Raw genomic sequence first — 12,212 nt, 5'->3', positions numbered from 1 at the left:
AAAACAAAACTGAGTACCTGTATCTATATCTTTAACAGAGTTCGTAAAACACTAAGAACAGAGTAATTTTCAACAAATTATGCTAGGACAACTACATATCCATATGCCAAAAAATGAAGTTCGACTCTTTCTTACCACCATACACAAAAATCAACTCAAAAATGTATCATACACCTCTGTGTTAAGAGCTTAAACCTTAAATCTCAAAAGAAAACAGGCGTAAATCTTCGTGACCTTGGATTTGGCATCGGATCCTTAGATATGACACCAAAAACCACTAACAACTAAAGAAAGAGTTGGACTTCATCAAAATAAAATACTTTTACACCTCAAAGAAAACCATCAAAAAAGTAAAAAGAGAATCCACAAAAATGGGAGGAAACATTTGCAAATCGTATTTCTGAGAAGGAACTTCTATCCAGAACATATTAAGAAAATACCTCATAATTCAGTAACTAAAAGACAAAGAACCCAACTTAAAAATGGACAAAAGATCTGAATATTTCTCCAAAGATAATATGCAAACAGCCATTAAGCACATGAAAAGACGCTAAACAACATCAGCTGTGGAAATGAAACTCAAAACCACAATGAAATATGTAACTTTACACCTACTAAAATGGCTATAATTTAAAAAAAAAGAAAAAAGAAAAAAGAAAACAAAGACAACAGCGCTGGAAAGGATGTGGAGCTACTGGACCTCTCATACCTGGAGGGAATCGTGTAAAATGGTGCAACCAGTTTGGAAAATAGTCTGGCAGTTCCTCAAAAGATTAAATATGTAAGTATCACATGAACCATTGATTCCACTCAAGAGAAATTAAAAACATGCATCCAAACAAAAACCTGTTCACAAATGTTCACAGCAGCATTATTCATAATAGCCAAAAAGTGGAAACAACCCACATGTCCATCAACTGATGAATGGATCAATAAAATGTGGTATATCCATACAATGAAATATTTGGCCATAAAAAGAAATAAAATACTGACACGTGCTATGATGTGGATTAGCCCTGAGGAACACTGTGCTAAGTAAAAGAAGCCAGACATGCAGGACCACATATTCTAAGATTCCATTCTTATCAAGCATCCAGAACAAATTTATGGAGACAGAAAGTAGGATATTAGTTGTCTAGGGCTGAAGAGGAACTCTACGGTGATGGCTAAGGAGCAACACCAATGTTCTAAAAATCAAATGTGACGATGTATGCACAACTCTGTGAATATACTGGAGGACGGTGAATTATTCACTTTAAACAGGTGAATTGTACGGTATGTAAATTACATTTCCACAAAGCTGTTTTTTTCATGTTTATTTTTTTATTTTTGAGAGAGAGAATGAGAGGGGCGGGGTGGGGGGGAGAACAAGAGGATCTGAAGCAGGCTCTGTGCTAACAGCAGAGACCAAAACACGGGGCTTGAACTCACAAGTTGACGCTTAACCAACTGAGCCACCCAGGCGCCCCTCCATAAAGCTATTTTTAAAATATCTGAAAAGGCATAAAATTAAACTAAACCCTGTGGTACTTGACCAGAATAGGAGGTACAGGCGTGACCTTATTGTTTTTAATATATACTTAAATAAAAACTAAGTACAACCGTAAATGTGTGTGTATATATTCCATAGCTTTGTCACTAAGATGGCCTAGAAGCAGCTGCACACTCCAGTAGCAGTGAGCACTCCTAAGGCCCAAATCTTACTTTCTAAATAGAACTTTCCCTTAAAAAAAGAACGAGGACTCCTTAGAGAAATGGCTGATTCTAGGGCTGGATCATGGAAAAGACAAGATGAGCTGACATTGTCCTGTACCAGAAAATAATGAAGTTGCTCAAAGAATGAAGAGACTTGTCAAAAGGACTCAAAAGAAGCCAGGTTAAAGAAGTTCCCACAACCCAATTATGGGACAATTTGGGCATCCAATAGATTACAACCTGTGCCGACGCATTTTCCAAAGACAACGCGACAATATCTCCCATCCCACGTGCCATTTTGAAACATGATCTCGACAGGCCTCCTCAAAGGTGGGGCACAGATGCCCTTGGACCTGGGCAGAACTTCTGTGGCTGCCTCAACCAACGAAGTATGGCAGAAGTAATGCCACGTGACTTACCAGACTGGAGCACCAAAATGCCACACACTTCTGCCTGTCTAGGAACCTTCTTCACTCTTGAAATCCAGACACCACATCGCGAGGAAACCTAACTGGCCCACGTGGAGAGACTACATGGAAATGCTCCGACATCAACCACCAGACACGTGAACGAAGACACTTTAGACACCTGCCTATCATGTCACCTCGGCCTTAGAGTCTTCCCAGATGAGGAATCAAACAAGTCATCTCCCCTGCTCCTGCCTGAACTCTGGATTCAAAGAATTAGAGTTTCAGAAAATGTTTTATTCTATGAAGTTTTGAGGTGCTTTGGTATATAGCAACAGTGACTAAAATATAATCCACCAGAACATAAATTTAAGTCCATGGTGATTTAAACAAATACACTGAAACTCTGATCAGGAATGGGATATGTACATGATTTCCAAGCGGCTCCCTAAACATTACTTAATAATAAGCAAGAGTAATTCACAGAAGTCTGGTGGACTTCTTAGCCCAAATTAAGAGACCCTGTACAAAATAGCCTATATTTATCAAGTGCCCAGACCATACAAGGTAGCACTACTCATAACAGCCAAAAGATGGAAACAATTTAAGTGTCCACAGAATGGTAAATGGATAAACAAAACGTGGTACACCCATACAACACAATGCTACTTGGCACTAAAAACTAGGCACTGATGCATGTCACGACAGGAATGAATCTCAAAAACACGCTAAATGAAAGAAGGCAGACGCAAAAGTCCTCACTGTCTGACTCCATTTACGTGAAATATTTACAAGACGACTCTAGAGACAGAAGGTAGGTAGCTGTTGGCTGGGAGTGGGAACAGGTTATTGGAGTGTGCCAGAAATGTTGTATCATTAGACTGTGGTGATAGTCATACAACTCTATATGAATTATGCACTTATAAAAAAAGATCATGAAGAAAAAAAAAGTTACAGAGAGGGAAGGAGGCAAATGTAAGAGACTCTCAAATACTGAGAACTGAGAGGATGGGGGGGAGGGGTGGGTGATGGGCATCGAGGAGGGCACCCGTTGGGATGAGCACTGGGTGTTGTATAGAAACCAACTTGACAATAAATTATATAAAAAATAAAAATTAAAAAAATCATGAAGAAAAACTAAAGACCATTTCCCACTGAAACAGTTCCCACTGAAAGATACTAAAAATAAGTAAATACAATGGGCCAGTCTAACTGGATTCTTTTACTAGAAATGTTATTGGAGCTGGCAAGACTTCCGTGGGATCTGAGGGTTCCGTGGTAATCATGTATTTATTTCCTGACTCTGATGGCTGTACTCTGGATATGCAGGATGCTTCTCTTGTGCTAAAGGGCATTGGGGGAAACGTGGCATCTTGTTTGGCAACTTACTTTCAAATATTTCAGGGGGAAAAGTTCTTTGTGTTATACTTGCAACTTTGTATAAATCTGCAACTATTTCAAAAAGCTTTTTGGTGGCGCCTGGGTAGCTCAGTCAGTCAAGCATCAGACTCTTGATTTTGGTTCAGGTCATGATCTCACACAGTTTATAGATCAAGCCCTGCGTCCAGCTCTGCACTCACAGTACAGAGCCTGCTTGGGATTCTCTCTCTCTCTCTGTCGCTCAAAAATAAATAAACAAACCTAAAAAAAAAATAATTAAAAAAAAGGTTGTTGTTTTTTAAATGTATAAGCTATCAAAGCTAAAAAAGTCAAATTCAAGTTAAAGAACACCAGGTAAAATAATGAATGCCAATTTTTTATTATCAAAATAACTTTTAAAGATTGATAATATCTATTGATAGTGAAGTACACAAATCATAATTTCTACATGTTCAGAGGGTAATTTGGCCATATCTCAAGACTTAAAAAAATTTTTTTAACGTTTTATTCAGCTATTATATTGATTTATTTGAGAGAGAGAGAGAGAGAGAGAGAGAGAGCGAGCGCGCGCACGCAAGCAGGGGAGGGGCAGAGAGGGAGACACAGAATCCAAAGCAGGTTCCAGGCTCTGAGGTGTCAGCACAGAGCCGGATGCGGGGCTCGAACCCACCGACGGGGACCTAAGCTGGAGTCAGACGCTCAACCAACTGAGCCACCCAGGCGCCCATATAGCCAAAGACTTTAAATGACAATTTCTATGAGTCAGCAATTCCACTTTCACACCCCTCTTGTAACCCCTCCTCCCCCAGCATAAACCTGGTGCCCCTCCAAGTTCACACTTCTTGCACGCACCAGGGTGCAATTATCTATTTATATATCCATTTCTCCTACTAGACTGAACTTCTTCAGAGTAGGAATCATGTTTTATTTGCATGTCTGGGGCCTATCACCGAGTGTAATATACAGCAAGTGTTCACAGTAAATGAACAAGAAATTAAATAAAACAGGCTAAGAATCGCAAGACATGCAGACAAAGGTTCAAAAGGTTATGGAGGGTTAGAGCTGGAGCCCAAGACAGTCTAAGTGAACAGACCAGCATCAAAAACCGATTGAGGTAAAGGAAAAGTCAATGTATTTGGCAAAAGGTAAGTAAAACCAAAAAGGCAGCCTAGAATCAAATGAGCGGGTCTGGGGGGAAGAGGGGTTAACATGTAAGAGGGAGAGGCTCAGGGTGGGTACAAAGGAAACACAAAGTTCCTCAGAAGCTATCCTGAAATGAGTTTTCCAAACCCCATTATCTAGGTCAGAAGTGTATCTCAGGCTCCAAAGGAGAGACTGAAGGATCACGCAGTACTTTATAACTGAAGGATATTAAGTCACAGGAAATAAAGTAAAATACTAAAATTATTGGAAATGAAATGTACTGAATTGGGTTTAGCTTTTAGAAGCCTCACCTCACAGAGGGGCTGTCAGGAGCCTCGTGATGGTGTCCCTAAAAACTAAACCCAAGGTCACTGTCAAGCCCACACTGGCTCCTATGGCCAGAGCAAGGCTCAACAACAGTCATTAGATGCTTTCCACTCAACTCCACCAGACTTGCTTTCGTTTCCCCCCTAGAGTTCCATCACCCTCTCTGCCTTTGGGGCTCTTCTTGCCCAGAGCCAGCTGCTGGTTAGAAGTGTCCAAGATTAAAGCCACCACCCACATGTACCTGAAAGAAGGAAGCTAACTTTGTCACTTGCAAAGAAGTATGGCTTTACATAGTAAGCACTGGTCTTACAGGGTTTTCAGAAGCACCGCGTACAGGTATTGGTGGCCTTTCAGCAGCACTAGCTTAGGGGCTGGACTACTGTCACAGGCTGCTTCCTGGAGGCTGCTGCGGACTGCTAGCTGGCCCTACAGCTACTTGTTCAAGGCTTGGGAGTAGGGCCAGGAACTGTCAGTCTTGTTCCTTGAATCTGGAGAATAGGCACTTTTTATTTTCAGACAGAGGTGCCCCCATTCCCACACCATTGCTACGGCGGTCCCCCCCCCCCCCCCAAAACAAGTACATTAAATCCTTCTCCGTCACGAAACAGGAGACTAATGCAGCTGCACTCCTCTATCAGTCTCAGTTCACAGTAAGTTACCTTTAATGTCAGTGTGTGGTACACGGGGACCTACCAAAAATCCCACTGATGTGCACAATAGTATTTCCCAAAGGGGCATTTGTAGGGTTTCCTTTGTTGTTTTTTAGCATCTTGATCATTTAAGAAGATTCCATTCTGGAAAAAATAACACTTCAAAAAATAGCCGTTCAGGTAACAGACGAAACTTTTCAAGCCAGAGAACGCTTGTGCTTGTGAAATCGAAGTTCCAAAAGGGTTTCACATGAGAGGCAACACTACACACTAGTCTCACCGGCAAAGACTCTGGAACTGGGGGGCACCTGGTGGCTGAGTCAGGGAAGCCTCCGGCTGGATTTCAGCTCAGGTCACGATCTCACCGTCCATGGGTCTGAGCCCCGCTGGGGCTCTGCGCTGACGGTGTACAGACCGCGTGGGATTCGCTTGCTCTCCCTCCCTCTGCCCCTCCCCTGCTCACTTGTTCTCCCAAAATAAACAAACAAACATTTAAAAACACACGTATCTTCTTTAACCGTACTTCCTGGGTTCAAATCAACTCCACAATTTATAAGCTGTAAAAATCTGGCAAATTACTTAATCCCAGGGCCTCAGGTGACCGTAAAACAGGAGCGCACAACCTCGGAAGCAGTTGGTGAGGATGAGTGAGTGAACACAAGAAAGGCACAAGCCCTGTGCTTGCTATCATCTAACTTCAAAATCCTAATGAAACGTCCCGGCCACTGGAATAATACAGGACTTGCTTTTCAAGCAACTTAAGAAACACGTAATGCCCGTGCCCTACGTGAGAGCACAATTCGAAGGCCCCCGGCCGCCTCCTCACCGGGACACACTGCCTGGCACAGGGCGGCAGCCAGCGGAGGGCAGGGCAGAAATGCGGCCGCGCACACGCGCATCAAGAGCACACGCGCACCAGGAGCACACGCGCATCGAGAGCACACGCGCACAAAGCTCACAGGTGCCCCGGGGCCGCTCCAGGTGACAGCCTGGCCACAAGTCGGCCTCCGTCCCCCGTAACCAATCAACATCCAGCCACCCCCCCTCGGTCACACAAGTCAACGGGTCCCCCACTCCTGGCCGCCTCGCAAGCGGCACCCCTTCCCCTTCCCCGTACAGATCCCTGGTGCCACGCGTAAAGACCAGCGGCTCAGCGGTCCCAGCTCCAACCGAATTATCAAAGTTCGTTCACAAAACCGCCAGTCACGCCTCCACCACTTACCTCGGACCAGAGCGGAGCCTGCTCTCGTCACCTCCACTTTCACTCGCGGTCCCCCCCACCCCCAGCCGTGCGCAGCCCCCATCAGCCCTGTGTGGCCCACCGGCCCAGCTCCCGCCGCGGGCGCCTCGCGGCGCCAGGGCCCGGGGCCGCTCGTTCGATTCCATCAGAACCAGCGTTAACCGCATTCTAGCAAGCCTTCCACTCAAACGCAGAGAAAACACTTCAAATAGTTAACTATCATCAGGCAACTGCGCACTACTTGAACTGGCAGGTGGCATTTTTGACGTCCCAAAGCCCAATGTTCGCAGGAAACTCGCAAACACCATCTCTGCCGGCGCAGGCAGCGGAGGCACACGGAAAGTTACAATTTTAATGTCAACATCTGCATATCCATCGTCGCCATTCACGTCAACAGCTCCGGAGTGGCCGTCGCGGTCCGGAGCTGCTCCAACGGTCCCTCTCCGCCGGAGGACAAGCGCCCCCGGGCAAACCTCGGGGCGGCCGTGCCCGCCCGGTCGACGTTAGCGGCCGCCCCCGGCTGCTCCGAGAACAGGCTCCGGGGCGAAGCTCGGGGCGCTCGGCGCGGCGGGAGGCGCGCCCCGCGGAGACCGCCCTCACCTCGCCCCGGCCCGCGCGTCCCTCGGCTCCGCTCCGCCCGGCCCGCCCCTCACGCCCCCGCCCCCGCCGCCCGCGCCCGCCCCCCGCCGACCACCCCCGACCCCCACGTGACGCGGAGGGATGACGGGCGCCGTCCGGGCCGCGAACCCCGCGCCCAGAGGACGTCGCGGGATTCGTGAGGCGGCCGCGGGCCGCGGGCTGTGGGCGGGGCGGGGCGGGGCCGCGGTCTCGGCCGCCGTCGGGACTTCGCGGGCCTGGGCCGGGCAGGGCCGGGGGCGTCGCCGCGGGGCTGGGCCGGGGTCGTACCTACCGCTGGGCGCCAGGAGCGCCGCCGCGTCCCCCGCCGCCTCTCGCCGCGCCGCCGCGGCCCGCCGGGGCCCCGCGCCCGCGCCCGCCTCCGCCCCGAGCGGCGGGACCCCCGCCTCGGCGCGCGCCCACCCCCGCGCGACCCCGTCCCCTCCTCCCAGCACGGCCAGAAAGAGAAAATGGCGCTCGATTTGCCTCCGGAAGTGACGCGTGCCCTCATTTGCATGCCAATACAGCCAGCCAATGGGAGGAGAGTGTGCATGGGACCCCTGGACACTGCCCCACAGGACCCTTGGGGCCCCTGCCTAAAGCTGGACTGGAGGCTCAGGAGTGAGAGTGGGGGTCCCCAGTTGGAGCCCCCGCCCCTCCCCCCCTTCCTGCCACAGTGGGCTGGCCTGCCAGCCTCTCACTAGCATCTCTGCAAACTCTCGAGAGAGTTTGAGGAGGTGATGACGTCATTGAAGGAGGGGTGGAGCGAGGGTGGCGTCGACCACGTGACCGGTCACGTGGGCTCACCAGAGCTTTGACTTCGTTTGCATGGAATGGGGGTGGAGCTAGTGGCAGTAGCAGGAATGGGTGACCCCGCCCACATCTCAGAGCCAATAGGAAACCGGGCGTGAGGACAATCTTGCCCTGCCATTGGAGAACAGAACTTGGGCTATCAGAACTTCGACAAGTGTGCCCTTGAAATTGACACATCTTGGTGAACTGGCTGGATGGGGTCTCTTGAACTCATCATTCTTTTCTGAGAAAACTGTCACACTTTTTCTTGAGAATTCTGATTTTTAAGTTGGAGCCACACTATATGTTGTGTAGAGAAGAGGTTAATTGCATACATTTGTAAAAACTCTTAACTGCCCTAAAAGTTCACTTTTGCCCAGATTTTAATTGTGAAGCAATACTATTATATTTCTCAAAACGAGGTAACACGTGAAGTAGGAGCTTTCAAAATAGCTTTGGGTATTCATCCGTTGAGTCAAACTTGCATGGGGGAAGAGAAGGACCACACCGCCTTCAGGGATCTTGCACTTTAATGAGAGGCCAGGTGTGTATGCAAACACCTCCTTTTACTTATCCGGTCCTTGTCCTATTCCTGCTCCTTAATGACCATTCCACCCCTTTCCCATTTCATTGACCCTCTCTGGGCAACACCTGCCCTTCCTCGACTTCATTTTCAGCCGAAGACCACGTCTCCTTCCAGAACACCAAGACCATCAGACTTTGTCTGCCTCAATCTCCCAGCTGCTACGTGCACACCTATTTCCTCAACAACTACCCCGACCTGGGAGTCAGTTTCACAGGATGTGTCTGCCCCTGTTCACAACCAGTCTGTCACTCCTGGGACCTTGTTTGCCCTGCCCAGCACTTCATGTTCGGCCATTCTCTCCCATAATTTCAGCTTTTTCCCCTTTACCGGTACCTCCTGCTCAGTAGAGCCCAGAGACCCAAAACAGCAGGCACTAAATAAATGTCTGAATTCATTTAAAAATTGTGTTAAATTCAGGGCTGATATTACATAACCACAGTTTGCTTCTTTGCAGGAATTCCCTGCAGGGATACAAGTCATAATTGAAGAAGTGTTTGTTCCTTACATGTATTAATGAATTATGATTTAATATGATAGTGAATCACAGTGGTAAATGGGTATGATATACCTATATATATTCCATTGAGAAATCATGAGTGTAATGAACAGTAAAGTTAAAGCTTTCCAGTCCCCCTTGATCCAGATAAAGGTGCTCTAAAGAGAGCATTTTGTCACATTTCTCCCAACATTGCCTGGGCTCCCTTGACTCTACGTCCTCGTGTTCTCCCGCTGCAACCCTTACCACTGCAGAAACGCCTGGGTCACCCGTGACCTCGCAATTGTCAGACCCAAGAACAGATGTGAGTCCTCACCTTTCACTGGTAATCACTCTCCCTTCCTGAAGCTCTCCTCTCCCTGACAACTCCCAAACGTGCCCTTTTATCATCTCCAAGCTCACGGGCTGTTCTTACGTCTTCATCAGCTTCCCTTCCTCAGCTGATCCTTAAATGTGGCTCTCCAGGACCATGCCCACTTTCATTCATTTTCAACCCATGTTCATTACCCAGGTCCTATGTGCCAGGCACTGTAGTAGGTATCAGAAGTCCCACCCCTCTCATTTTATTTCTCTGCATACTCTCCCTTCTTCATCTCCACTGCAGACTCAAATGTCACCACTTCAAATCCCAATCAGTATATCTACCTCTTTCCTAAGCTTCACTTTTATTTTTCTGGCTGCCAATTGGCAGCCCCACTCGGGTCTCCCACAAGCACCTCAGATTTAAAATGTTCCAAACAGCCCATCAGCCCTCCTCGTAATGACAGTGAGCAGTGTGCTTAACTGTCCTTCACTTTCCCATCTCCAGTTCTCCCGTTTTACATCCTAAACATTCCTCCAACCGGTTCTTTCACTGGCAGCCTTGGAACTCAGGTCATTCCTGACGAACACCAACACAAGCACCTACCTTATCTCCAGCTTTGGGTCCTCAGGTATATTCTCTAGTCAGCCATTCTACCAACCTAGCTGAGGAAAGCTGGGCCCTGCCATCCTCTTCCTGTCTTCATCCTTCCACATCCCCCCCAGCATCAAGCCCAGTGGGGAACAGGGCACACAGCTCCCCACGCTTGACCAGTCCCAGCCCATCTGCTCCCGAAAACACCACACAGTGTTTGTTCACAGAATTCCTTTACTCCCCACTGCCTGAGCTAATTTTCATTCCGTTGCCATCCAAGGCTGAGTTCTGCTGGCCTCTCTTCCAGGAAGATCTCCGTAACCACAACCACTAGACACAGAAACATCCCAGAATGTGGGAGGCGCTTCTCCTTGGTATTCCAGAACATTCTGTGTGTGTCTGTCACTGCACTCACCGTGTGGTTTTGTCAGCATCTGCTAATGTGTCTCTCTCCCCAGGAGTGCTGACCAACAGGGACCATGCCTTCTTCAGCACTGTATCCCTGATGCCTAGGCTACTTTAGTAAATATAATGTAAATACATATTATAATAAATATAAAACTTCAATAAATGTTGAATAAAAGCTTTCCCCCACTTATTCTTTTTTATTTTTTTAATGTTTATTTATTTTTGAGAGAGAGAGCAGAGTGTGAGCATGGGAGGGGCAGAGAGAGAGGGAGACACAGAATCCGAAGCAGGCTCCAGGCTCTGAGCTGTCGGCACAGAGCCTGACGCAGGGCTCGAACTCACAGACAGTGAGATCGTGACCTGAGCTGAAGTTGGACACCCAACCGACTGAGACACCCAGGCGCCCCTCCCCTACTTATTATGAAAGATTTTGAACATATTGAAAAGTTGAAATAATTTTACAGTGAATACTGTCACTGAGATCTTACAATTAACATTTTGCTCTATTTGTTTTATCACCCAGCCATCCAGATATTTACCTCTTGATCCATCCTTTTTTTTTTTTATGCATTCAAAGAAAGTTGCTGACATCAGTCCAGGTCACTACATCCCTACATACTTAAGCATGGATATATAAGGAATGATGTTTAAAACGACAATCAAGAGCTGTGATGTTGAAAGACTGTCCCTCTCTCTCCTGCACAGAAGAAATGAGCAGTCTGACCCAGCGTGACTCATCAAGATCATTTTCAAAGACTCAGGAAAATTCACTGCGGAGATGTCAGCCAATCATTCAAAATCAGAAGCTATACCTGAGGAATTATCTGCGAGGCATGTCACGGCACACACGAGTTTGTTCTGCTTTTTCTTAACCAACTTGGTGTCAGAACAAATACAGGTGATTTGATTTTAGTTGTTCAGTTGGGTTTTTAAAAGTGAAGGTGCTGTGCTGAATCTTTCCTACTCTCACCTCTAGTTCACCCCATAATCAGCATTAGCATTTGTGAGTCCAGCATAAAGAGAGCAATCTGGGTGACCACAGAACAGAGAAAAATCTTAAACTAGTCTGACACGACAGCCCACAGGTACTTTTGTACAAATTTAAAGGGTGGGAAGCCCTTTGGGCTTCTTGCTGCCCCGAGGGCCCTAGCTTAGAGAGAGAAGTGCTATTATAAGTGCCTTTATATGTAAAGAAGGGGGGGGAGCACCCTATCCTCTGGGCAGACCCCAACCCACATCAAGACACAGATGGGTGAACAGAGCGGGCTTGATTTCAGCTCCCACCCGCCCACCCCAGCTTGTCCCCATGCAGGGCTTATGCACACTCTGCAGCTACATCTGGCAGCCGTGACTGATCTATGCACAAAGAGACAAACTATACACGTGCTCATGTACAATAAAATAAATTGCTAAGGTTAACCTAAAACCACTGAAATTCCTATAGGAAAGAGGAAGTTATTCTTTGTGAACAACTTACGTGTAATCATGCCTTTTTTAAAAAACTGTTTATTTTTGAGAGAGGGAGACAGAGTATGGGCGGGGGAGGGGCAGAGAGAGAGAGAGAGAGAGAGAGAGACA

General features: G+C 47.3%; 1 protein-coding gene across 5 annotated transcripts in view; it reads right to left on the bottom strand.

Moving 5' to 3' along the window:
• Nucleotides 1-8,110, bottom strand: part of ADNP2 (ADNP homeobox 2) — a 31,827-nt gene extending 23,717 nt beyond the window's left edge. The window contains exon 1 of one of the 5 annotated variants that reach the window (XM_053902882.1): nt 7,753-8,110. In XM_053902882.1, the coding sequence (XP_053758857.1) occupies nt 7,753-8,010 (258 nt within the window). In that variant the 5' untranslated portion in view covers nt 8,011-8,110. Of the gene's footprint in view, nt 1-5,882; nt 7,158-7,748 lie in introns of those variants that run through there. The other 4 variants (XM_053902884.1, XM_053902885.1, XM_019423575.2 and 1 more) reach the window with 4 other exon arrangements.
• Nucleotides 8,111-12,212: the final 4,102 nt, after the last annotated feature.

The sequence above is a fragment of the Panthera pardus genome, unplaced genomic scaffold (genome assembly GCF_024362965.1).
Source record: "Panthera pardus isolate Hobbes unplaced genomic scaffold, ASM2436296v1 HiC_scaffold_15, whole genome shotgun sequence".
In the NCBI taxonomy this organism is placed as follows: domain Eukaryota; kingdom Metazoa; phylum Chordata; class Mammalia; order Carnivora; family Felidae; genus Panthera; species Panthera pardus.
The sequence above is the reverse complement of the archived record's forward strand: the minus strand, read 5'-3'. Positions and strand labels throughout refer to the sequence as shown.